Source organism: Entelurus aequoreus, linkage group LG14, assembly GCF_033978785.1.
Source record: "Entelurus aequoreus isolate RoL-2023_Sb linkage group LG14, RoL_Eaeq_v1.1, whole genome shotgun sequence".
In the NCBI taxonomy this organism is placed as follows: Eukaryota; Metazoa; Chordata; class Actinopteri; order Syngnathiformes; family Syngnathidae; genus Entelurus; species Entelurus aequoreus.
Genome location: NC_084744.1, coordinates 33092940 through 33105872, shown reverse-complemented (window position 1 = coordinate 33105872; position 12933 = coordinate 33092940). Strand labels below are relative to the sequence as shown.

At 30.1% G+C, this 12933-nt stretch overlaps 1 protein-coding gene across 3 annotated transcripts in view; it reads right to left on the bottom strand.

Annotated features, from left to right (window-relative positions):
- LOC133664771 (choline transporter-like protein 5-A) overlaps positions 1 to 12933 on the bottom strand; it is a 49290-nt gene that overhangs the window by 19352 nt on the left and 17005 nt on the right. For all 3 annotated transcript variants that reach the window (XR_009828620.1, XM_062069670.1, XM_062069671.1), the window contains exons 12-17: positions 10684 to 10783; positions 10486 to 10578; positions 6811 to 6889; positions 6420 to 6661; positions 4497 to 4591; positions 3121 to 3224 (exon numbers count right to left, since the gene is read on the bottom strand). Coding sequence is in view for 2 of the 3 variants with exons in the window: in XM_062069670.1 (XP_061925654.1) it covers positions 3121 to 3224; positions 4497 to 4591; positions 6420 to 6661; positions 6811 to 6889; positions 10486 to 10578; positions 10684 to 10783 (713 nt within the window). In the remaining variant the exon portion in view is untranslated. The remainder of the gene's footprint in view (positions 1 to 3120; positions 3225 to 4496; positions 4592 to 6419; positions 6662 to 6810; positions 6890 to 10485; positions 10579 to 10683; positions 10784 to 12933) is intronic.

The following is a 12933-nucleotide window of genomic DNA, read 5'->3' as shown; positions in this document are numbered from 1 at the left end:
GATGTATTAATAACTCACCATGATGTATTAATAATAAGTCAGCATGATGTAATAATAATAACTCACCATGATGTATTAATAACTCACCATGATGTATTAATAATACATCAATAATAACTCACCATGATGTAATAATAATACATAATAATAACTCACCATGATTTAATAATAATAACTCACCATGATGTAATAATAATACATAATAATAACTCACCATGATGTAATAATAATACATAATAATAACTCACCATGATGTATTAATAATTCAGCATGATGTAATAATAATAACTCACCATGAAGTAATAATAATACATTAATAATAGCTCACCATTATGTAATAATACATTAATGATAACTCACCATGATGTAACAATAATACATAATAATAAGTCACCATGAAGTAATAATAATACATTAATAATAGCTCACCATTATGTAATAATAATACATAATAATAACTCACCATGATGTAATAATAATACATAATTAATAACTCACCATGATTTAATAATAATACATAATTAATAACTCACCATGATTTAATAATAATACATAATTAATAACTCATCATGATTGAATAATAATACATAATAATAACTCACCATGATGTAATAATAATACACAATAATAACTCACCATGATGTAATAATAAATAATAACTCACCATGATGTAATAATACATTATTCACCAAAAATGATTCCCGGGCGCGGCTATTCTGCTGCCCACAGCTCCCCTCACCTCCAGGGGGTGATCAAGGGGATGGGTCAAATGCAGAGGACAAATTTCACCACACCTAGTGTGTGTGTGACAATCATTGCTACTTTAACTTTAACTTTAACTTTAATAACTCACCATGATGTAATAATAATACATAATAATAACTCACCATGATGTAATAATAATAACTCACCATGATGTAATAATAATACATAATAATAACTCACCATGAAGTAATAATAATACATAATATTAACTCACCATGATGTAATAATAATACATAATAATAACTCACCATGATGTAATAATAATATATAAATAATAACTCAGCATGATGTAATAATAATAACTCAGCATGATGTAATAATAATAACTCACCATGATATAATAATAATAAGTCAGCATGATGTAATAATAATACTAACCATGATGTAATAATAATAAGTCAGCATGATGTAATAATAATAACTCACCATGATGTATTAATAACTCACCATGATGTATTAATAACTCAGCATGATGTATCAATAAGTCAGCATGATGTAACAATAATAAGTCAGCATGATGTAATAATAATAAGTCAGCATGATGTAACAATAATAAGTCAGCATGATGTAATAATAATAAGTCTGCATGATGTAATAATAATAACTCACCATGATGTATTAATAAGTCAGCATGATGTAACAATAATAAGTCAGCATGATGTAATAATAAAAAGTCAGCATGATGTAACAATAATAAGTCAGCATGATGTAATAATAATAAGTCAGCATGATGTAATAATAATAACTCACCATGATGTATTAATAACTCACCATGACGTATTAATAACTCACCATGATGTAATAATAATAAGTCAGCATGATGTAATAATAATAACTCACCATGGTGTATTAATAACTCACCATGATGTATTAATAACTCAGCATGATGTAATAATAATTAGTCAGCATGATGTAATAATAATAAGTCAGCATGATGTAATAATAATAACTCACCATGATGTATTAATAACTCACCATGATGTATTAATAAGTCAGCATGATGTAACAATAATACGTCAGCATGATGTAATAATAATAAGTCAGCATGACGTAATAATATAATGTCAGCATGATGTAATAATAATAAGTCAGCATGATGTAATAATAATAACTCACCATGATGTAATAATAATAAGTCAGCATGATGTAATAATAATAACTCACCATGATGTATTAATAACTCACCATGATGTATTAATAATAAGTCAGCATGATGTAATAATAATAACTCACCATGATGTATTAATAACTCACCATGATGTATTAATAACTCACCATGATGTATTAATAACTCAGCATGATGTAATAATAATAAGTCAGCATGATGTAATAATAATAAGTCAGCATGATGTAATAAAAATAACTCACCATGATGTATTAATAACTCACCATGATGTATTAATAACTCAGCATGATGTAATAATAATAAGTCAGCATGATGTATTAATAACTCACCATGATGTAATAATAATAAGTCAGCATGATGTATTAATAACTCACCATGATGTATTAATAAGTCAGCATGATGTAACAATAATAAGTCAGCATGATGTAATAATAATAAGTCAGCATGATGTAACAATAATAAGTCAGCATGATGTAATAATAATAAGTCAGCATGATGTAATAATAACTCAGCATGATGTAATAATAATACGTCAGCATGATGTATTAATAACTCACCATGATGTATTAATAAGTCAGCATGATGTAACAATAATAAGTCAGCATAATGTAATAATAATAACTCACCATGATTTATTAATAACTCAGCATCATGTAATAATAATAAGTCAGCATGATGTAATAATAATAACTCACCATGATGTATTAATAACTCACCATGATGTAATAATAATAAGTCAGCATGATGTAATAATTATGTAGTAGAATTTCTGACCTTTTGACCTATATTTCTTGTCTTTTAAGAATGTCCGCTCATTTTCAATACTCTTGTATTTTTGTGCCATTGAATGGACCAGTTGTGGGACAAAAGGGAATATTAAGTCGTGCCAACCTGTCTATAGAATGTGTTGACTGTCTAAAGGATTCGAGTTGTTATGGAACAGATAGGAAAAGCAAAACAAGACATTGACGCACTCGATAAGGAACGATGACGCACAACAGACATATAAAAATTGGCAGAAGACCGGAACTCGGGGGTGATTTTGGCTTGTGTGTGTCTTGTTTGCTCCGGAGTAACTTGTGGTTTGTTTGCACGGCCAACTCAATTCAACCTGCACTTCTGATAATGGGTAAATACATTTGTTGTACTAAACTACTTTTGTTGCCTGCTTAAGCTTCGGACAATCCACTACAATAATAAGTCAGCATGATGTAATAATAATAACTCACCATGATGTAAGCATTAGAGTTCATGTAAGAAAGGAATGAGTCCAAACAGCAGAAGCAACATTGAAGGCAGCAACAGAAGAACCTGGACATGCTGCTCTTTAAACCTGCAAACATCAATTACATTATTAACATACTGTACATGACATTTATTCATATTATTAACATTCATGACATTTATTCATATTATTAACATACTGTACATGACATTTATTCATATTATTAACATACATGACATTTATTCATATTATTAACATAAATTACACCTATCAATATTATTAACATACTGTACATGACATTTATTCATATTATTAACATACATGACATTTATTCATATTATTAAATTAAATGACCTTTATTAATATTATAAACATATATTACATGTATTAATACTATAAACAAATTAAATGTATTAATAATACAAACATAAACTACATTTATTAATAATAATATAAAAATAAACTACATTTATTAATATTACAAACATAAATTACATTTATTAATCATATAAACATACATTACATTTATTAATAATATAAACATAAATTACATGTATTAATAATATAAACATAAACTAAATGTATTAATATTATAAACATAAATTACATGTCATAATAATATAAAGACAAATTACATGTATTAATAATATAAACATACATTACATTTAGTTAATTATATGAACATAAATTACATGTATTAATAATATAAACATACATTACATTTAGTTAATTATATAAACATAAATTACATGTATTAATAATATAAACACATTAAATGTATTAATCATATACACATAAATTACATATTTATTAATATTATAATCTCCAGATAGTTCTATTTTGTGATTGATGCTGTATTACTGCCTTCCCCAAAGTTTGACCAAAACATTCCTGTTTTATTCCAACATCACAATCAGATGTTTACTCTTTAGATAGTTCTCTTTTGTGATTGATGCTGTATTACTGCCTTTCACAAGGTTTGACCAAAACATTCCTGTTTTTTTTGCTAATATCACAATCAGATGGGGTCTCTCTCTCTCTCTCTCTCCCTCCCTCCCTCCCTCCCTCCCTCCCTCCCTCCCTCCCTCCCTCTCTCTCTCTCTCTCTCTCTCTCTCTCTCTCTCTCTCTCTCTCTCTCTCTCTCTCTCTCTCTCTCTCTCTCTCTCTCTCTCTCTCTCTCTCTCTCTCTCTCTCCCCCCCCCTCCCTCCCCCTCTCTCTCTCTCTATCCCTCTCTCTCTCTCGACATTTATTTATATTTATTGAATAGGATCAATTCCAAAACATCTGCCGGCAATTTGCAGTTTCTAAGCAAACTGTGTCCCTAAAAGCGAGGTGGCTGAAGATGGTGTATTTGACTGGTTTGTGTCTGACTTGCGCACCTTTCATTTTGCGCTCCAGGTATTCCAGAAGGATCCGGAAAAAGGTGAGGACCGAGAGGACGAGAGCCCCGAAGGCCAACGATCCCGTGTGGTACCTGAGAGGAAAAGTAGGACACGTTGAACATTTTGCACCAGAGGCTGAAACACGAAAGGAAACATCGACTTCTTGCACACATTTGTATTAGTCAGATGCTCCAAGAGGTCCATTTCTTCCAGACAGCCAAAAATATGATGAAAAAACACATTTTATAGAGAACAATACAAGTTTTGCACACAGAAAATGGTGTGGCATGCGTCCAAATGAGGAATGGAATCAAGGGGCCAAAGAAAGTTGCGAGTGGCAGCACTTTTGACATATGTGTGGGCTAAATGAAGCATTTGAAAGCATAAAAAAGGCCGCATGAACTGAAAATACGACATCTAATGTATTGCACAGCTGATCGTCATAGAAACAAGCTGCAGTATTTTGCATCGATACTGATATCGGTCTGATACCAGCAAAACAAAAACAAGTATGTGACGATAAGAGCTCGCATGTATAGTGTCCGATACGCGCAGCCAGGTAACGTCTAAATGTCCTCCAATAAGCACACACTTTCTGCTATTTGAGTCAATGTAGGCTACTAGCAGCTACACAACAGCTCAGCACACAATAGCACACAAGCTAGACACAGGTAATAATCATTAAACAATAAAACAATATGGACACGTAACAAATAAATATAGTTGAATTTACTGCATCATGAGGTTAAATTGATATAATTAAAAAGACAATTACCACTCCACCTCAACTTAAGGACAGCATAGGTCCATTCCAGAATGTTAATAATAAATATATTAGTGTTTTTCATAGCTACAATTGTTCTCTTTTTATAACCATAAAATAAATATTTCTTTAAACCTAAAATCAAATCTTTTTTCACCGGAAAATCATGTTTTTTTTTAACTGAAATTTTTTTAACCCCAAAAAATAAATAGATAAAATAAAATTGCCTTTTTTTTTTTTACTGTAAAATCAAAACATTTTTTAAGGATAAAATCAAATATTTTTATTTTTTTATTTTACCGTAAAATCTAATATTTTTTTAATAGTCAAAACTGTAAAATAAAATAGTTTGTTTTTACTGTAAAATCAAAACCTTTTATTTTTTACCATAAAATCAAATGTTTTTTTTTTACTGTAAAATATAACCTTTTTTTAACCATCAAATCAAATATTTTTATTTTTCTACTGTAAAATAAAACATTTTTTACCATACAATAAAATATTTTTTTACCGTAAAATCTAATTTTTATTTTACTGTAAAATCAGAACTTTTTTTTAGTATAACTTTTTTTTTTTACAGTAAAATATATATATATATTTTTTTCTGTAAAATCAAAATCTTTTTTTTTAACCATAAAATCAAATCTTTTTTTTTTTTTTTTTACCGTGAAATCTAATCTTTTTGTTAACCGTCAAATCAAATATTGAAATTTTTTTACTGTAAAATTTTGTTTTTTTTTACCATACAATCAAATCTTTTTTTTTACTATAAAATCTAATCTTTATTTTACTGTAAAATCAGAACCTTTTTTCAGTATAATATTTATTTATTTTTTTGGACCGGAAAATAAAATTATTCTTTTTTTTACTGTAAAATCAAAAACTTTTTTTTTTTTTTTTTTTACCATAAATCTAATTTTTTTTTTTTTTTTTTACTGTAAAATCAAAACATTTTTTGATACCACTATATGTTGGGATGGACAGACAATTAAAATTAAATAAAAAAGTAATATAAAAACAAGGCCTATAGGGCTGGGCAGTAAAACAAAATCAATATATATCGCGATAGACACATCATCGATATCAAAAACAAACGCGTTCGATAAATCTTTATGGCCCAGCCCTAATGGTGGTCAGCGATAGCAATATTTACCCACCTGAGCGCCATGCCGAAGGCGGACAAGAGGGGGCGGGGCGTCCTCCTGGTCCAGTAGTACCTGGAGAAGGTTCCGGCCAGGGTGCATTGCTGCAGGGCCAGGCTGAAGTTGGCCAACCAGAGGAAGACCAGCAAGTTGCTCAGCTGCAGCAGGACCAGGTAGCGCTGGTAGACGCTCTCTCCGTACACACACTGCCAGCCCAGACACCACGGCTGCTTGGAGGCGGGGCTTCTGTTCAACGTCTACAATTCATAACAATATTCTTTTTAAATATGTTTTTTTTTGAGCAAAGACAGTTTAAGAAAAACAAATCCCATGGCAGCTTTGTATTATTAGTGAACATTACAACTTTATTTATCTGATATGTTGAAATAAAAACCACAATCTGTACCTCCAGGTCACAGGTGCTGTTGGACCAAGGACATGTGGCGTCCGGAGACACGACTTTATGACCCAAGGACGCCAAGTTCCTGGTTTAGGGGTCCGTTAAAGACACAGCAGAGGATTTGTGCATTCTACGAATTGTTGATAGGGCTGGTCGATAAATTGATATCAAAAAATCACGAATGACAAACTGTTTTTTTTTTTAAGCACAAGAGCTGGGGGTGATAAAACAATATCAATATATCACCATGGACACATAATTAAAATCAATTAAAAAAAAAAAGGTTTGTCAATCAAAAAAAAATTCAAGAAATATAGATCTGGGCAACAAAACAATATCAATATATATTGCGATAGACAAATAATTAATATCAATAAAAGCAATTTTTTTAAAGCTCTGTAGGACCAGCTAATTAAACAGCATAGATATATATCACGATACATATAATTAAATTAAATAAATGATATAAAGTTATATAAATAATTCATACAAAAACTGTTTTTTTAAGCACTAAAGGGCTGTGCGATATCAATATATATCGTGATGGACACGTAATCCATATCAATTAGGGATGTCCGATAATGGCTTTTTGCCGATATCCGATATTGTCCAACTCTTTAATTACCGATACCGATATCAACCGATACCGATATCAACCGATATATGCAGTCGTGGAATTAACACATTATTATGCCTAATTTGGACAACCAGGTATGGTGAAGATAAGGTACTTTTTTAAAAAATTAGTAAAATAAGAGAAATAAATTAAAAACATGTTCTTGAATAAAAAAGAAAGTACAACAATATAAAAAAAGTTACATAGAAACTAGTAATGAATGAAAATGAGTAAAATGAAGTGTTAAATGTTAGTACTATTAGTGGACCAGCAGCACGCACAATCATGTGTGCTTACGGACTGTATCCCTTGCAGACTGTATTGATATATATTGATATATAATGTAGGAACCACAATATTAATAACAGAAAGAAACAACCCTTTTGTGTGAATGAGTGTAAATGGGGGAGGGAGGTTTTTTGGGTTGGTGCACTAATTGTAAGTGTATCTTGTGTTTTTTATGTGGATTTAATTAAAAAAAACAAAAAAAAAACGATACCGATAATAAAAAAAAACGATACCGATAATTTCCGATATTACATTTTAACGCATATATCGGCCGATAATATCGGCAGGCCGATATTATCGGACATCTCTAATATCAATACAATACAAAAAGACCTATACGGCAAGGGGATATAACAATATCTATATGGCGATAGACACAAAATTGTCTTTAATAAGAACGAAAAAAAATAATTAAATGAAAAAACAATATATTAGTATATATGTATCACCATGAACACATAATTAAAAATGATTAAAAAACAGGGTTTTTAAGTCATCTAGGGCTGGGTGATACAACGATAATATATCGTGATAGGCACGTAATTGATATTAATAAAAACAATTTTTTAAATTTTTTAAGTCCGAATAAGGCTTACAACATTTACATTGAAGAACTTTTTACTGCAACATATCAAAAAGTTGTTGTATCTTTTTTCATGATCCCATTCCTGAGTCTCAATGACAGTTTATGTTGTGTTCAGACTGTTGCGCCCTAAAAAGGGTTAATACTGTAAGTGCTTAATACGCATGCTGTTCGATTGGAACGTGCATCTTAGTTGTAGCTTTCATGAACAAACTAGGAGGTGTTGAAATCGCCGTGTAAAATCGTTAATGCTAATTAGTAGCACGTCAATAGCACATTTAATGTATATTAGCATCAAGCTAAGTGAAGCCTTACATAACTTATGTTGGAGCTTTTTTTTTTTTTTTTTTTGAGTCGATAATACTGCTGGGATCCGGCCTGTGCCAAAAAAAAAAAGGACCAGATTCGGTACCCATCCCTAGGCAGGAGTTAGACTCCAAGGAAAGCTCTGCTTCCCCTAAAATTTCCCCCAAAAATGTCAACTATGCACTTTTGTGTTTACGACTACGACTCTGGTGTGTAATAAGCTAGCAAAACAGTCAGCATATTTTTAAGAGGGTGGTAAGTAACAACATCCATAACTTTGAGGTTAAAAGCGTTCATAATTACTGTATTTGCTAGCATAAAACATTAGCCTGCTAATAGGTAGGCGGCTAGCATACTTTTAGAATTGTGCCAAGTGACAAAATCTATGATTATTAGGTTAAAACGTCTAAAACTTGCTAAATTTATAGCATTAAAAAATGAACCTGCTATAATTATAATGCTAATGTTAGCATGCCAACAAATGAACAGCTAGCATTCATCTGAGATCGCGCCAAGTAAAAAAATCTATGATGAATAGGTTAAAACGTCTAAAATTAGCTAAATTGCTAGCAAAAAAAAAATTACATGCTAAAATTATAATGCTAATGTTAGCATGTCAACAAATGAACAGCTGGCATACATCTGAGAGGGCGGCAAGTAAAACAATCTATGATGAATAGGTTAAAACGTCTAAAATTAGCTAAATTGCTAGCAAAAAAAATGTACATGCTAAAATTATAACGCTAATGTTAGCATGTCAACAAATAAACAGCTAGCATACATCTGAGAGGGCGCCAAGTAACAAAATTCATGATTAATAGGTTAAAACGTCCAAAATTAGCTAAATTGCTAGCAAAAAAAATTACACATGCTATAATTATAACGCTAATGTTAGCATGTCAACAAATGAACAGCTGGCATACATCTGAGAGGGCGGCAAGTAAAACAATCTATGATGAATAGGTTAAAACGTCTAAAATTAGCTAAATTGCTAGCAAAAAAAATGTACATGCTAAAATTATAACGCTAATGTTAGCATGTCAACAAATAAACAGCTAGCATACATCTGAGAGGGCGCCAAGTAACAAAATTCATGATTAATAGGTTAAAACGTCCAAAATTAGCTAAATTGCTAGCAAAAAAAATTACACATGCTATAATTATAACGCTAATGTTAGCATGTCAACAAATGAACAGCTAGCATACATCTGAGAGGGCGGCAAGTAAAACAATCTATGATGAATAGGTTAAAACGTCTAAAATTAGCTAAATTGCTAGCAAAAAAAAATGTACATGCTAAAATTATAACGCTAATGTTAGCATGTCAACAAATAAACAGCTAGCATACATCTGAGAGGGCGCCAAGTAACAAAATTCATGATTAATAGGTTAAAACGTCTAAAATTAGCTAAATTGCTAGCAAAAAAAATTACACATGCTATAATTATAACGCTAATGTTAGCATGTCAACAAATGAATAGCTAGCATACATCTGAGATGGTGCCAAGTAAGAAAATTCTATGATTAATAGGTTAAAACGTCTAAATGTAGCTAAATTGCAAGGCAAAAAAAATGACATGCTAAAATTAATAATGCTAATGTTAGCATGTCAACAAATGAACAGCTAGCATACATCTGAGAAGGCGCCAAGTAACGAAATCCATGATTAATAGGTTAAAAAGTGTGTAATAAGCTAAAATGCTAGCATGCTAATGTTAGCATGCTACGCTAATGTTAGCATGCTAACAGTGGCCAAGTTTGTTGGAGGAAACTACAGCTCAGATGCAATCAAAGAGCCGGTGTGTGATTAGTAGAATACTTAGAGTGCAAACACTTTGTAGGACACAAGCATTCAAGTTAATGGCAAAGACTACTCCCTGAAGGATACAAGGCGGTGAGGGTGAAGTAGAGGACGCAGGAGGCCAGGGAGAGAAAGGTGAGGACGGGGTAGACCAGAGTGGACTTGGTGTGCCACATGGCTCTGGAGGGGAGAGACAAAACACACAATCAATAAAAAGGATGGAAAGGGTTGAATAAGATCAAATCAAATCAAATCAAAAGAGAAGATGGAGGTGAAAGGTCAGACCTGCTGGCCTCTCTGAGGAGGACCACGGCCAACTGGACTCTCCTCCTCATCACCACCAGCAGCAGGACCATGGACACTTCTGTCACTCCCAGCAATATCACTGGAAATATTCATCATTCAATAGTTTAAATAAGACATGTATGATAATTATCATCATAAATAATAATAATAGTACTACTAATAATAATGATGTATTTTAAATAAGACATGTATGATAATAATCATCATAAATAATAATAATAATAGCAATAATAATAGTACTACTACTAATAATAATGTATTTTAAATATGACATGTATGACAATAATCATCATAAATAATAATAATAATAGCAATAATAATAGTACTACTACTAATAATAATGTATTTTAAATATGACATGTATGACAATAATAATCATAAAAATAATGAAAATAGCAATAATAATACTAATAATAATGATGATAATAATAATATTCATCTATTTTAAATATGATATGTATGACAATAATAATAAAAAATAACAATAATGGAAATAATAATAATAATAATAGTAATGTATTTTAAATATGACATGCATGGCAATAATAATCAATAATAATAATAATAATAATCATCATAATAATGTATTTTAAATATGACATGTATGACAATAAAAATAATAATGTATTTTAATTATGAAATAAATTACAATAATATTTAAAAATAATAATAATAGCAATAATAATAATAATAATAATGTATTTTAAATATGACATGTATGACAATAATAATCAACAAACATAATAGCAACAATAATAATAATAATAATAATGTATTTTAAATATGACATGTATGACAGTAATAATGATAATAATTATATAGCAATAATAATAATACAAATAATAATGTATTTTAAATATGACATGAATTACAATAATAATAAAAAATAATAATAATGGCAATAATAATAATAATAATAATAATAATGTATTTTAAATATGACATGTATAACAATAATAAAACAAAAATAATAATAGTAATGTATTTTCAATATGACATGTATGACAATAATAACCAAAAATAATGATACAAATAATGTATTTTAAATATGACATGTATGACAATAAAAAAAAAAAAATAATACAAATAATAATGTATTTTAAATATGAAATAAATTACAATAATAATCAAAAATAATAATAATAATAATAATAATGTATTTTAAATATGACATGTATGACAATAATAACCAAAAATAATAATAAAAATAATGTATTTTAAATATGACATGTTTGACAATAATAATAAATAATAATAATTAAAATATTGTATTTTAAATATGACGTATATGACAATAATAATCAAAAACATAATAGCAATAATAATAATAATAATAATAATGTGTTTTAAATATGACACGTATGACAATAATAATAAAAATAGTGTATTTTAAATATTGTCATGTCTGTGTGATCATGTTTTTGTTTTGGCCATGTGTTTGTTTTTTGGATTCTTTTTAGTTCCTGGTTGTGCTTCCTTGTTTGTTTGTTTCCATAGCAACTCATTAGTTTTCACCTGTCCTGTCACGCACCTGTTTCACGTTTTGAGTCACGCAGGCCGGCCCTAACGAATCTGGCGCCCTAGGCAAGATTTTAGGAGGCGCCCCCCCCCCACATCGGCAGTGAAGTATTACAGTCTAATAATAAAAACATATGATTCCAGGAATAAAATGAAATGATATACTATAGATGAAAAACCAAAGAGATATAAGTATGATGTTAACTGATATGCAAATTAGATTAGATTCAATTTATTGTCATCATTACAGTGAAATGCTGAATAGCAGAATGCAAAGTAACAGTATAACATATTATATGAGAATGTTATGTTCTGATTATCTTTAACCGAATCACAGCAGTGCTCAAATTAAAAAACAGCATTCCCTCTCATGTGATATTGCTTAATCAACATTAATGATGTGCACTTTAACAACTAGGCTTACAACTATACCTAATATATAAAGGGGTGGAAAAGTGACTATTACCTGCAGGGCAAACATTAGCTAACCAGAAGGCAATAACAATGTAAACAAAAAACACTTAATACCTGGGATTTATATAGCGCTTTTCTAAGTACCCAAAGTCACTTTACATGTTAAAAACCCATCATTCATTCACACCTGGTGGTGGTAATCTACTTTCGTAGCCACAGCTGCCCTGGGGTAGACTGACGGAAGCGTGGCTGCCAATTTGCGCCTACGGCCCCTCCGACCACCACCTATCATTCATT